The sequence below is a fragment of the Protomyctophum parallelum genome (assembly GCF_964188405.1).
Source record: "Protomyctophum parallelum genome assembly, chromosome: 8".
Lineage (NCBI taxonomy): Eukaryota > Metazoa > Chordata > Actinopteri > Myctophiformes > Myctophidae > Protomyctophum > Protomyctophum parallelum.
Window position 1 is genome coordinate 31,321,222 of NC_139703.1, and position 15,048 is coordinate 31,336,269.

General features: G+C 40.6%; 1 protein-coding gene across 2 annotated transcripts; it reads right to left on the reverse strand.

Moving 5' to 3' along the window:
- Nucleotides 1-1,500: 1,500 nt before the first annotated feature.
- On the reverse strand, nt 1,501-13,498 carry cUnh3orf18 (chromosome Un C3orf18 homolog). 2 transcript variants are annotated; one of them, XM_083770594.1, is made up of 5 exons: nt 13,159-13,498; nt 11,098-11,527; nt 10,694-10,719; nt 10,168-10,285; nt 1,501-2,641 (listed from the first exon to the last, which is right to left on the reverse strand). In XM_083770594.1, the coding sequence occupies exons 2-5, from the start codon at nt 11,365-11,367 to the stop codon at nt 2,561-2,563; spliced, it is 495 nt and encodes a 164-aa protein (XP_083626720.1). In that variant the 5' UTR covers nt 11,368-11,527; nt 13,159-13,498; the 3' UTR covers nt 1,501-2,560. The 2 variants fall into 2 exon arrangements, with proteins under 2 accessions (XP_083626720.1, XP_083626719.1); XM_083770593.1 differs by having other exon boundaries at nt 11,098-11,533.
- Between the last annotated feature and the right edge of the window lie 1,550 nt (nt 13,499-15,048).

A 15,048-nucleotide genomic window follows, 5' to 3' on the forward strand; every position in this document is an offset into this window, starting at 1 on the left:
TGAAGTAAGTACAGCTTTGTGATGTCACTGAGATGTACTTGTTACTGTTACTAATCTTTTTTCAGACCTCCAGTTCTAGGCAACACAGAATGGGGTGACTTTTTATTATTATTTCCACAACAGGTATATTAATGACATTAATGTGTGGAAAATGAGTGGTATCCTGTAGTCACTATTCGTTGATTCACTGGGATACCAAAAAACATTAAAAAAAAAAGGTTTCTCGCTGTTCTCGGGTTGAATATTGATATGCGATTAAAATGCGATTAATCTAGATTAATTAATCGCAAAGCCTCTGATTAATTAGATAAATTTTTTTAATCGAGTCCCAGCTCTAGTGTTGATAGCTATGGGGGTTATGATGTCCCACATACGTGGCCGGTTAAGACTCAGCCGTGGCTTCAGCATGTGGTTATGGTTAGGGGTAAATAATGTCAGATTATTGGGACATCTGACTCACGCTACAAGCGTGATCTTTCAATCGTGGAATCATTTTTATGGGCCTCGAGTAAAAATATTCCAGCAGCCCCCCCCCCACATACACGCACACAAATCATAATAAATAAATAAAAAATAAATAAAGTAACATTTATTTTTCAAAAGCATTTAAGAAACATTAATAGCCCCTTAGGCAATCTACAAGCTCAAAAACACGTCGAATCGAGGCACATGGGCTTCTAGATGTATTTTTGTACGTTTGGGTCCCAGGAAGACACCAAATGTCTCTTTGTGGTCTGACTGGTGCTGAGAGGTTTGGGAAACACTGGTCTACGTAATATGCATTGGAATGTGTGGTTTTACGTAGACCAGCGGAGATATAAAAGCCCCTTTGAGAGTCAGCGTTGAGTGTTCAAGAGTGTCAGATTTTCACATTCTCACAACAGAATGATAGGATTCAGGTTATAAAAGATGGCAAAATACACCTCGCAAACCAACGTGTTGGTGTTTTGTTTTTTTTACAATTTACTGTGTGACTTGTGTAACTGCAACTTGTATCTAATTTCCTTTTAATAAAGATTTCACATAATCTCTTTTTTTCAAGGTTGCCTATGGAAAAACACAAATATAAAAAAGGTTTAAATACTGGTAGGTTTAATGTGGGTCTGGGCACAGGTACCCAAACCAATGTGTCACTGAAACAAGCACTGTTTACTTCCTTGACAGAGACGAAAGAAAGGATGATTAGAAGGGTGAGAGTTCTCTCCAAGATGGAACTCGTAAAACAAGGTCAGTTAAAGCTCAACGGTACCCAGAGCTTTAACGTCAAGAAACAATGCAAAACAGTTCATAGTTTATGCTATGTTTGTGTCAAACACATGGAAGTAGCATGGCTGGGACGATAATTATTATATCATGATTAGAAAAACAAATTTAATTTATCGTGGAATCAATTAGCTTTTGCTGAGCTGCATAAATCCTGTACCACTTAAACTCACTATACTGTACACTTGTTATGCTCTTTTTTCACTCTAAGCCAAATCTTTTTGCCAAACATAGCCGAGCTTGTAGACCTAGGGTTTTTGGCAAACATATAGGGATGCTGTCTGGGGTGCAAGTGGTTAACAAAAGTGGCATTTTAAGAGCATTAATCATATTTGGATTGTCATGATATAACATTGTTCATCGCAATTATTTTGGCCACAATAATCGTGTTAAATGTTCTTAATTATTATCGTCCCATCTCTACATGGAAGCACAACAGAGTGCAGAGAAAGCGGACTGACAAGCTGACTCAAGACATTTCAACAGCAATGACACCAAGGTAATTCCACAAAAACAGGGCATTACAGTGTAGAGCTCGACCGAAGCCATCTTTAGTCGAATGCCGATACCAATTTTGGAAAGTCCTACCATCAACTACCAGATTTGAACGATATTTTGTACTAATATTTAGTAGAACATAGATTTGATTCAAGTTTCTATTTATTCTACAAATGCCTTTTCCAAAATGTTCAAAAACAGCGAATGTCCAAGCTTGCAGTGTGGCACGAAGTGACGCGCTGTGAGCCAACACTAAAATCTAAAATGACACAGAGGTTTTCCCGGTTTTAAATTTATTTTATTTAAACACTTAAAGCCCTATTCAAAAATCGTGTGAGCTTGTAGATCTGCTATTTTAGAATCCTTTTTTTAAACATTTGAACACCAAGAAGACCAAAATGTTTAACAAATCGGGACACCTCGATTGCATAACTGCTTGTCACCACAAAAGTAAAATGCTGGCCGCTAAATCGGTCGTGCTCTATTACAGTGACTTTGTGTGCCAAAAGATTAACAGTGCTCCATCAAACATGATTTCACCCCGAAATATTTAATTATTATTCAGCAAAGACATTATTTCTAAACAGACGTGATTGTGAAACCATGAAACTAGTGGGAGACTTTTACAATTCCAAATCGGGTAAAAGAAAGCCCACAAAGACCCCCACTAAAACATACCATCCAGTTTTCCCTCTTTAGTTTTTTTACTTCCTGAGCTATACACACACCTCCACGATGGGGAGGGTAACCGTCCATTCAACCGTCCCCATGAAGCCCAGTCTCATGTCTGGGACGGCCGTTAAGCGTTGAGAGCGTTCGCTACATCTGTGAAGACCAGTCGACTGGGCCGCTGTGTCGTCCCTTGGGAGGTTGTGAGTGTCTGTGGATGAAAGGGGCCAGGGGTGGAGGGGTTGGGGCACAAAACATTAAAACTAAGTGACAGGCATTACAGACTTAAGCCCTATATACTTTGTTGTACGACGAATAGTGAAAACAGCCGATCTAATCGATTTGCCATTTATCCATTTTCTCCATTTTTGTATTTTTTTTGTTAGTACTTCAGTTGCAGAAACATTGAGGTGGAAAAAGGGACAAATACAATAGTCACGGTAGATTCAGTTGATTCATAATTGCCTTCGCCACCACTGTTTGGTTAAAGTTGGGACCTTAGACGAAGCAGAAAGGGGAAAGATTTCTCCCAGTGTCTATTATTATTACCGTATTATTTGAGGGAGGTCATTCTGTTCTGTTCTGTTTTCATGAATCATTTAAGAATGTGATTACTGAGAGATAGAATATAAATAAAATAGAATATAGATACATTTATAGAAGTAGAACAGAATAATTTGAAGGAGAAGTACTTGACAGTAGGACCAAGACGTAAAAAGGAAAAGATACTAAAGATGTAGTATATAATGTAGACTTAAAGATGAGCTGAAATGAAAAGCATATGTTTTTCAGTCACAGTCAGTCATATTGGGAACTTACAGTTGTTAGGACAACTTTCTTTTTTTTCAACCAGGTTCATGTTTTCATGTAAAAGTTGAGTGTTTCATTTGCTGCTTTCTTTCGTTTCAGCGTTTTTAGCTATTTTTGACAGGGGGGCGGGGGCATTCAAACAATTGGCAACATGCCAGAAAATGCCAATCAATCTTCCACACAGGGCCATGTTTCATTATTCTATACAGACACCAGATGGCAATGTTGCATGTTGAACGTAAACAAACTAAAATAGACAACATTCACTCTGAACTGGCCATCCCCTCCTCCACCACTCCCCCGGATCCTGAACCTACCCCCCCTCTGTTCTCTGGTCAACCACTCACTACCTTCACCGAGATCACCACATCTGACCTATCCGCCATAACCTCCGGCATGAAGGCATCCACTTGCGTCCTGGATCCCATGCCCTCCTCCCTAGTTATGGCCTGCCTCCCAGCTCTCTCCCCAACCATCACCAAAATCATCAACACCTCCCTGTCCTCTGGTTTCATCCCACCTGCCCTTAAACTGGCTGCTGTCACCCCCATTCTCAAAAAACCCGGACTAGACCTTGACACCCCCAACAACTACCGCCCCATCTCCAACCTCCCCTTCATCTCCAAAATCTTAGAAAGAGCAGTCGCCTCCCAACTGAAATCACACCTGGACTCAAACAACCTCTATGAAACATTTCAATCTGGCTTCCGCTCAATGCACAGTACAGAAACAGCCCTCCTCAAAGTCACCAACGACATCCTACTCTCCGCCGACTCTGGTTCCCTCTCCATCCTCATCCTCCTGGACCTCTCTGCCGCTTTTGACACCATCAATCACTCCACCCTCATCTCACGCCTTCAGTCCTCCCTTGGAATAACACACACTGCCCTCTCCTGGCTGAAATCATATCTTTCTGACCGCCACCAGTTCATCTCCATCAACAACTGTCACTCCTCCACTGCCCCAGTCACCCAGGGCGTCCCCCAGGGCTCTGTACTTGGTCCTCTCCTCTTCATCATCTACATCCTACCTCTTGGGCAAATCCTCCGTCACCACAACCTCCAGTTCCACTGCTATGCCGACGACACACAACTCTACCTCTCCACCAAGACCATCACTGCTGCCACCCACTCCACCCTCACCACCTGCCTCACAGATGTCAAAATATGGATGCAAAATAACTTTTTAAAACTAAACTGCAACAAATCAGAAATCCTTCTCATCGGCCCTAACTCTCTCACTAGCTCCACCCAGAACTTCACCCTCAATATCGATGGCTCCACAGTTACTACCTCCCCCCACATCCGTAACCTTGGTGTCATATTTGACTCCACCCTCTCATTCCTCCCCCACATAAACCAGATCACCAGAACCGCCTTCTTCCACCTCAGGAATATCGCTCGCCTCCGGCCCTCTCTGTCTTTCACTGCCGCCGAAACCCTCATCCACGCATTCATCACATCCCGGATTGACTATTGCAACAGCATACTCAATGGCACCACCTCCAAAGTCCTCAACAAACTACAACACGTTCAAATCTCCGCTGCCCGCCTGCTCACCAGTACACGCTCCAGAGACCACATCACACCCGTCCTCCACGACCTACACTGGCTTCCCGTCAAACAAAGAATTCACTACAAAATCCTGCTCACCACCTACAAAGCTCTCAATAACCTGGCTCCCCCTACCTCTCCGATCTTCTTGAACCCTATGTCCCCCCCCCCGCTCCCTCAGGTCCAGTGAAGCTAACCTCCTGAAGGTCCGCAAGGCCAAGTACCGTACCTGGGGGGACAGGGCCTTTTATGTTTCGGCCCCCAAACTCTGGAATGAACTCCCCAACCATCTCAGAGCTGCTCCCTCTCTCCTCTCCTTCAAAACCTCACTCAAAACACACCTTTTCAGAATAGCCTTCCCCAGCTGAGGTCTTGTTTATCCTTTTATCTTTTTAACCCTGTATCTGTTACGTTTTAGCTTTGATCTTTTTTTTCTTAATAAAGTCTGTTCCTGGTGTTCCCATGTAAAGCGCTTTGGGTATTTAGAAAAGCTCTATATAAATCTGAGCTATTATGGCGGAAGCGTGATCAATTATCATTTTACAACTAAATAGCACAATAAAATATCCCCATGCACAGGAGGCTTATAGCTGCTGTCTGGAGGATGTGGTTCAACCCTGTGCCCCATCATGTGTTTGGCTAAGACTCACTGTTAGCCAAACACATGGCTAACAGCTCCTGTTTCTCTATGAAATATGTCACCGGGCATACAGAATACCATACACTCCAACAATAACTCGAAAATGCGATTTCAGCTCACCTTTAAAGGTAGAGATTGTCACACACATTGACACGCACACAAGTATCCTGGCAGTGAATGGTTTGAAGACATACTACTGTATACTGTACACTGCAAGTAAAACCAACGGTTCTCAAAAGAGGGTCCAGGGACCTTCAGGGTTCTGTGAAGGTGTTCAAAAAGGACCCTTGCTGGTCTGTAACTCTGAGTTACAGAGTTATGGGGGTCCTTGAAATTAAAATGTTTGAGAACCACTGAATTCAACTATCATTGTTGTAGTAAAGTGTATTTTGGTCGCATGTCGGTGTGGCTCAGGACAGGTATTTTGGGCGAGCGTCACCGGCGTGATACCAAAGATAAAGGAAGCTTTAGGATCAGTGATATGAAAGAACAGGTTCACGGAACATGGATCAAAACACACACACACACACACACACACACACACACACACACACACACACAGTCATACTTTACCAGGGTTGTCTTTTTACCATTATGCCATTGTCAAAACTTTAAAAGAAACAAGAAAGAAAATGGGAAATTACGACCGGAAAACAACTCTTCACGTTTACACTATTACGGTACATGATAAAATAAAATAAAACTATGGACAATAGAGCTGTGCAATATTGATCAATTCAATGTCACAACAGGTTTCTAAGGCAATGTGACAACCTTTTGCAGATTGTTTTATTTGACGTACGACATTTTGGTAAACAAGGGTAGAAATGTGTATTTAGAATTAGAATTAGAAACATTAAATAAAATACGTTCATAACATTGCATCACTCTACAGTAAATGCGGTAAAACCAGCATTAGACAGTTTAAGGCTTTAAGCTATACAATATTGTCATAGTCGACCGTTATCTAGTCTAAATTTCATTATAGCTCTATTTTACAGTTCCCAATTAATCAACATCCTAGAAAGAATATGGCATGACATAAGTAATAACTAGAACTGCACTCTGTCGAGTGCATACTTGCTTGTTGCACACTAGTAGGCCATAAATGGCCAACTAGTGCGCAAGCAGAGCGCGCAAGTACTTTCGACCGCTGTAAACTGTCAAATCTCAGAATATCTGTGAAGGAACGCTTGAAATGTATAATTATTAGGTGTAACTATTTGCTACCTACCTACTTTATGCATATAAACACCTAGTATTATTAAGTATGGTTCAAGTTTCTATCTATATAAGAAATACAGTTTTATCAATGTAGATATATTCTAGATCCCTTTTTAGTTTTTCAAAGAAAAATAAATCATTGATATGTGATGGAAAAAAAGGTATATAAACTGAATTAAAATATATTATACAGTATAATTATTTTATTATTTATTGTAAATTGTCAATTTTAAATGTATTTCATCTTGGACTATAGTGATATTAATACTAAATCATGATCAGAGTAATATGTGTCTCTAACTTCAATTTCTGTAATAATACTTTCACATTTGTTAAAATATGATATGATCTAAAATACTTCCGTAATCTGTAGTTGTATTTGTATTTAATTTTTTAAAGCCTAATCTTGACATGAAGGTCTTTATACTTCTATCTTTCTCAGTATAATGGTCTTCATTGAAATCTCCTATTATCATAATTGCAGAAGTCGTTTATTTTACTGATTATGTATTTAGTATACGTATGACTAACTCTAAATGATGACGTAAGACATACGTATACGTATACATATACATATACATATACTATTTAGAGTATGTAGTTGTAAGTTGATTAGCGGTATACTGTGGTTACTTTGCGCCAAAAAACGTGACAGCCAACCCGCCATTTTATGTTTATGCAAAAAAACATCAAATCTGTGCCTGTTTTGCTGGGACCAGATTACACAAATGACCATATTTCTTACATCATCATTGAGAGCTAGTCATACATATACACACCACGTACTCTGGTCCCAGCAGATCAGGCACAATTTGCTATTTTATTTTTACTGATTATGTATAGTATACGTATGACTAGCTCTCAATGATGACGTAAGAAATATGGTCATTTGTGTAATCTGGTCCCAGCAAAACAGGCACAGATTTGATGTTTTTTTGCATAAACATCAAATGGCGGGTTGGCTGTCACGGCGAAAGAGACTGGGTGAAATTATTACTTGCGCGCTCTGCTTGCGCAAGTAATAAATGCATAGTATATTAAATGTGCACATAAAACTGAAAATAAAGGAAAAGCACATACAGCATTAACAGGACATTGTGTGGATTCTACAGGCATCTGCCTGTGCCACCACGGCTCCTGGACTTTGGACTGGCCTGTCTGAGGGGATCAGGACAGCACATTCACTGCTCTCTTAAATCAATTCTGACCTGAGATCAGATTCTAAAAATGTCTTATACATCCTTGCAGTTTTCTGAAGAAGCTATGTTTCTATGTCAGTCGTTCTTCGATTTTTCAAAAATAGCAGGCCTACAAGCTCGTAGCGCGCCACTCAGTGGCGCGCTATGAGCTTGTAGATCTGCTATTTTTCAATAGCTAAATCATAGCATAATGCTAACGCCAAAAGGGTTTCCAGCCCAAAATGGGTTAAATCAATTCTTAAAACACACTTTCATAGACTTGAGACCCCAGGAAGAGTGGCTGGTGTCTTGATGTACAACAAGCTAACGGGGATCTAATAAATAAATCAAATCAAAAATAGACTTTTACCGCCTGATAACATTTTTTGGTGTTACGAGCACGTAGAGAACACAGTTGTGAAACGTAATCAATGTATATTTCTCTGTGTTTTTTTTTTTTTATCTTTTATTGCTAGGTTGGACAAAAATAATCTCTCCATCCATGTTTTTCAGTTGCCTGAAAAACATTTAACCCATTGGCTATTCAAAAATAGCAGATATACTAGCTCACAGCGCGTCACTTCGTGCCACCCTTGTACATCTGCTATTTTTGAACAGTTTTGAAAATTCTTGAAAGTGTGAGAACTACTGATTTAGAGGGCATTTGTAGAATCGGCCTCAGGTCTTAATGGGTTAAAGTATTCAATTCAAATTTGAAACTTGGCCATAGTAAAAAGTTATATCTCGATTCTCAGGTGCAGTATTATGTTTAGCAAAGTCAGCATAAACAACCGCTGCTTTGTGGACCAAAGGGACCAATCAGAAGACTGAAAATGGATAAATTACATTGTGCATTTGTTATTACCAGCATACTTTCTATAGTGTCATTTGCTCATGTTTTCTTTATATTCGGTTGGCTGTACTAATATCGAGCTACAGAATGCTCCCAAGCCTTGTGGCCCACAGGGCAGGAGCTTAGCGACCTGTTTGTGTAGAACAAGTACAAGTACACCCCCTGGTGACCTCCCAATGTCAAGGGCGGACACTCTAACCACAAGGCCTGCTGAGTGTACACAATGTTTCTGTTGGAAGATCTGCAGGCTCACGACGAGTTGAAGTGTGCATTCCGTCGTGGCGTCACACGCTTGTGGATCGTGTTTTTTGGGGTGACCAAAAGGGGTTCCCGTCCTGAATGGGTTGAGACCCGAAGGCCAATTCTACAAATGCCTTTTAAATCAGTAGTTCTCACACGTTAAAGATTTTTCTAAAATGTTCACAAATAATGCGTTGTGATCACGCCTGTATATCTGCTATTTTTGAATAGCCAATGCTGTCATCTTATATGACATGGATGCCTTCTCGGTTTTAATGGGTTCAATTAATCAACGGTTTGGTTTTATTTCTTTATTTTATTACTAACAACACCATTAATAGTTGTATTTTCTTTGAACATGGAGTGGAAATGTTTTGGTTGTGTATAAAATTGTGATGATTATGAGTTAATAGAGTTTGCATTGGTGAGAGTGGGGGTAGGAGTTTACAAGTTTACTCTTTTTCAAACATTGCTGTGTTGTTATTTTTCAGTTTTTACCAGCTGCTTTTTGATTGATTGATTGATTGAAATATTTATTAACAGTTTGTAGAATTTACAGTACATTTTAAGCACAAACTCAATACAAAGACTGTCAACTGTGAGTGGACGACCCAATTAAGCATTACACTTGTTTACAACAGGGTCCACATTGTTCAATTCATCAAAACATTTAAAGACATACAAACATTTAGAGACATACAAATAGACATTTCTATGTAGCTAAATTCATCATATGTGTAAGCACAGCTGAGCTGGTCTATGTTCGATCGCTTTGCCTTTCACATACTAGCAAGCTATCTTTCTCATTGGCTGCCGTAGTGGCCATACTAGCAAGCTATCTTTCTCATTGGCTGCCGTATTGGCTGCCTCGTCTCTAGGCAACCAGACACTTTTTGCCTCTAGCCGACCTCTCAGCCATGGGATGCTAGCAACTAGCAAGCATCAACATAGTCTGAACGGCATGACTCTGTCTCAGCCATGGGATGCTATTGCTAGTAAGCAAAAACATAGTCTGAACGGCATGGAAGTCAAACCATCTGACACTACTTTTATGAAACTTAATAAAGTCAAAGACAGTGATACGAACGGATAACGAGGCGACCAACGGGTCCAACTACTTTTTATTTTGTTTTTAATTTATGTTTGAAATAAACTAAAATGAGCTCATTCTTTGTATTCATAGTTCAGGTGTACTATTAAGAGTGCTGCAGAATGGTTAGTTGTGATGGAACAACGCACCTTGGCGTTGGGGCCGGCCAGGCTGTGATCCAACAGTTCCTGTTCCAGCAGGTCATCCTGTTCCTCCGCGGGGTCAAAATTGTACATGGGCATGAGCTGGTGCCTCAGCTTCTCCAACCTGCAACGAGAGGCCAGAGGTCAACAGCAGTATATTGCGCTTAATTTATACCAGGTCGTACAGCGGGGTCTCGTGCAAAAAATAGACAAATACAAACACACTGTGAATCAGCTATTTTTTCCATGTGAAATCGTCAATCAAGCTTTGGTGAGATGCGTTAACCAATTAAGCATACACATTGTTATACCTTTAAAACCAGGAAAGCTGTGTCATTTTAGATGTTGCTATTTTTTATTCAAAGAAATCCTGTAGCTATAGCCTATTATAGCAACAGGATTTCTTTGAATAAAAAATTGCAACATCTAAAATGACATGAAATTATTTTCTTTTATAAAGAAGCTGAAAAGGATTTAGAAGGCGATTTTAAAAACGCCCTCATGTCTGAAATTAAAAACATATTAAACCTACCGCTTCCGTTTCCGAATATACAGCATCTGAGAAACAGACAAGACAAGGAGACAAAAATGGAAGAATTCTTTGTTATCAATAGTTCTCACATACTGTAATGACATACTGGTACATACATATAGCCTACATACACACACACATTAATACTTTACGTAATAACTGAGTGTTTAATTTTTTTTATGTAAACAAGAATGTAGAAATGTCGCCCATGCCAAAAATAGGGATGCCAGGGTGAATGTGATTAACAAATATTTTATTAAATTGCGTTATTAAATATAAATATCAAACAAAATCATATTATCTGAACAGAAAACATATCTTCAACGGCCATAAAATAATGACCAGAGGGAATATATAAAAAGCAGACACATAGAAACCAAATACAGGACATAATGATGTCTTACAATGGCCACCGCCAGTCCAATCACGGTGATGATGCCAAAGGGAACGAGCACAGAGATCCCCATCCCCGAGCCCTCGTCTACCACTGCCGGAAGCTTGGTGGCATTGAAGGAGCTGGTCTCGTTTGTGGTTATGGTAACGGTCATTAACGTCGTCGCCCTGGAGGTGACATTGGCTCTGGCGTCGGTGGTCGTGGAAAGGAAAGGGACTGCGGAAGTGGCGGCAGTTGTGGCGAGGAAGCCAGCGGTTGTGTCTACGGCGGTCACAGACATGTTGGGTTGCAGTTGGACGGCTTTGCTTTCACTCTCCTAGGTGGCAGTTTGTCTGTCCCTCACTCTCCAGTAATGTGGCGCATGGCAGACACAGGTTTTCTCCCCTCTGGCCTAGAGTCATTGAAGATGCTTTGGCCATATAGATCTTCTGGTGGAAAACCTGGTGCTTAGAGAAACAGACGGTTTTACATTATCAAAAGGCTGGGCAATATGACTTCAAATCAATATTGTGATTATTTAAAATGTTTGCCTCGATTATGTTTATTGAAAAAAAAAATAAAAAAAATACATACAGTAGGCTATAGTGAAAATTGCAGACCTACAAGCTCAAAACGAATTGTGATGCAATGCATTGTGAGCTTGTAGATCAGCTATTTTCAAGTATAATACAATTTAATAAGCGGTTAATCTTAGTCAATTACAATATGATTTTTTCATGTTGATTCGTTGATATAACAATTACATTTTTTGGGAAAGAAAACAACGTCGATCATCTTTCTCATCTTTCGCAAGCTAATAATTTAACAATTTGGTAATGGTCTCTAAATATCGGTGTTGCTATATTTTCAGTGAATTGCCCAGCCCTATGTTATCAGCAGGGGGTTATCATGCCACTTGCAGATTTCCACACTATAAAATCCGTAACATTTACACCATACCCTGGGATTCGAACCTGGGTTTCTGCATATACAGTAGAGCTGAGTAGACTACATTTCTACTGCTCATGCAAGAGTCAATCGGCTTGTCAACAGTAATATAACAGTGCCCTTACACTGCAAGGGTCGAGCTTCATCAATGGAAGACTAGGAAGACCACCTCCAACCTCTAGTCTGTAGGTCATTATTAGATATAATGCATACTATACTGATCCAGATTGGATAAAATAATGTGATGTGAATGGATCCTTACACTCAGTTTGCAGTATATTTCATATTACTCCACAATGCCTTTGATGAAATGTCATACTATTATGCATGCATACATGCTGGGTTGGGAAATACTTCAATATTATATTGATGCTGTGTTATGAGACTATAGGTATCATTGTGGACAATGTTGTATAATTGTAAATGTATCACTATTTTGATTATTTTATAAATAAAATAAATTTTGATATCACAATTTGGTATTATTGTCTCAACATCAAGAGTTAGCTAGTTGTTATATTGTTCCCAATTACGACACCTTTGTTTGTGGCTTTAAAAGCTTATAATTTTGAATCATGTCACAGAAAACAAAAGACAAACTGCAATGCATTAATGATTCTGCTTTCCACAGAGCATTCTGCTTTTTGGCACTATAATGAGGAACATGTGCAGCTGAACCCGACAGCCAATCAAAACTCTGGGGAGATATATTTTAATCCTTGCCATTGTCCAATGAGGGAACAACCAACAGTACAAAGACAGAAACTCAGTCCATCCATAAAATATTAAAGATCATACAAGACGGTTCATCTTGTGGGAGACTATTGTTTTGTTGCCACATTCCTCGGCATTACTGATGCATCATCATGTTTTGTTATCCATGTCAACATGCATCACACATCATCATTCATCACCCTCTGAGAAGTCGGATATACTTCGTCGCACAATGGTGTCACTACTGTGACAGTACCGAAAATATCCCGATCTACAAACCCGCTGGCCACCGCGCGTCGCGGTCGGCTATATCGGTTGCGCGACACCCACGCGCAACTATGTATAAATCAGGCACATAATCCTGTCAAGTCAACGTGACATTGCTCCTCCCTAGCTGCGCGTCCTCTCAGATTAGCGGGTAAATACGTACCTTTCATTCATAATGTCAATTTCAAACAGGAATCGGAGGCTAACAGGCAGGGAGACTACGACAAGAGATGGGCTAATATTTTTGGGGAAGAGAGAACGCTCCCTCCTCGTTCCTCCTCCTCCTCTGCTTCTTCCAGCGGTAGCAATGCAGGCGCTACACAGATCGGTTGTTTATAGCCTACATACAACAACACAGCCATTTTCAGTCATGATGAAACCTTCACTCAAACGCACATCACGCAACCCTATACCCAGCAGCCTGCACAAAGATACCCTGTCCCTCAGTCCCTGCCTGTTCTCCGGTTGCCTCCCCCCTCCTAAGATCTGCTCTCCTCCTCCTCTGTCCGGCACGGTCTTGTGTTACACATAATAACACAGAAAGGATGCTGCCTGCAAACCCGAGCCCACGGACGGTGCTACAAGCTCCCTCCCATGTCCCGTGACCGTCCCCCACTCACTGCGATTGGAGCTGTGGTTTAAAGGTGTTCGGTGCGGTTGGCTCCCTCGGCTGTCTGTTTTGGGTTTTAGTGGGGATTGAAAATGGGATTTTTCATGGGTCTGCTCAACAGATGCTGCCTGGCTGGCTGCCAGGAGGACCATGCGAATGACTGCATCCGGGTGGGCCGGGCTGGCTGAGGCGACTTTAACCCGTTATGATTATGATAGCCGCTGGCTGCTCCCATCCATAGACATATTATATCTATGCTATGCTCCCATCCATAGACATATTATATCTATGCTATGCTCCCATCCATAGACATATTATATATATGCTATGCTCCCATCCATAGACATATTATATCTATGCTATGCTCCCATCCATAGACATATTATATCTAGGCTATGCTCCCATCCATAGACATATTATATCTATGCTATGCTCCCATCCATAGACATATTATATCTATGCTATGCTCCCATCCATAGACATATTATATCTAGGCTATGCTCCCATCCATAGACATATTATATCTATGCTATGCTCCCATCCATAGACATATTATATCTATGCTATGCTCCCATCCATAGACATATTATATCTATGCTATGCTCCCATCCACAGACATATTATATCTAGGCTATGCTCCCATCCATAGACATATTATATCTATGCTATGCTCCCATCCACAGACATATTATATCTATGCTATGCTCCCATCCACAGACATATTATATCTAGGCTATGCTCCCATCCAGCGCATACCGGTCCTGAATTCAATACAATAAAAAAATCACACCTGTGTGAACTCCCCCCCCCCCCCCCCCCCCCCCACACACACACACCTCTCTCTCTCTCTCTCTCTCTCTCATTAGCAGGCAACATTGCAGGCGCAGCACTATCTCTCTGTTTCTGGCGCCCCCTACTGGTACCCTATAGTCATATACTGGTGCTCATGACCACATACATACATGACGTCATGGGTACATAGGTGTACGCGGACATTGCTGGTTGTAGGAGTGGTTGTACCTGCACTCAAAAATGAAAAAAGAAAGCCTTACCGGAGAACTCATGGGAACTTAACTGTCAGTGGGTCTTCTTCCCCTTTCCTTTATTTTTACGTTATGAAATGAAAACCCATTTCTAATTAATGATGATTGATCAATGAGGACGCATTATTATTAGCATGATCATTTACAGGAAGTACAGCCATGCATTTTGCCCTCCATAAAACACAAGATGCTGTGTCAACAGTAGTGTATACAGTAGTTAGGGTGACCAGATCCAAACTGTTCATTTGAGGGACAGAAGTATCACTTGTGTGGGACGGGACGGTGTTAGCAACATATTACTTAAAAGCTTTGATGTCATATTCCACCATAGGCCTATTGTCTATCATTTTGTTATTAAACCCCCCTGGTGTCATTTAGTTTAATAATGATAATTTCATGG

Bases quoted from the DNA above. Each gene is read 5' to 3' on its own strand.
- cUnh3orf18 (XM_083770594.1), bottom strand. From the start codon at position 11,367: ATGTCTGTGACCGCCGTAGACACAACCGCTGGCTTCCTCGCCACAACT. The intron at 10,720-11,097 runs GTAAGACATCAT...TCTGTTTCTCAG, and splicing joins TTGGACTGGCGGTGGCCATT to ATGCTGTATATTCGGAAACG. The intron at 10,286-10,693 runs GTAGGTTTAATA...CTCTCGTTGCAG, and splicing joins TATATTCGGAAACGGAAGCG to GTTGGAGAAGCTGAGGCACC.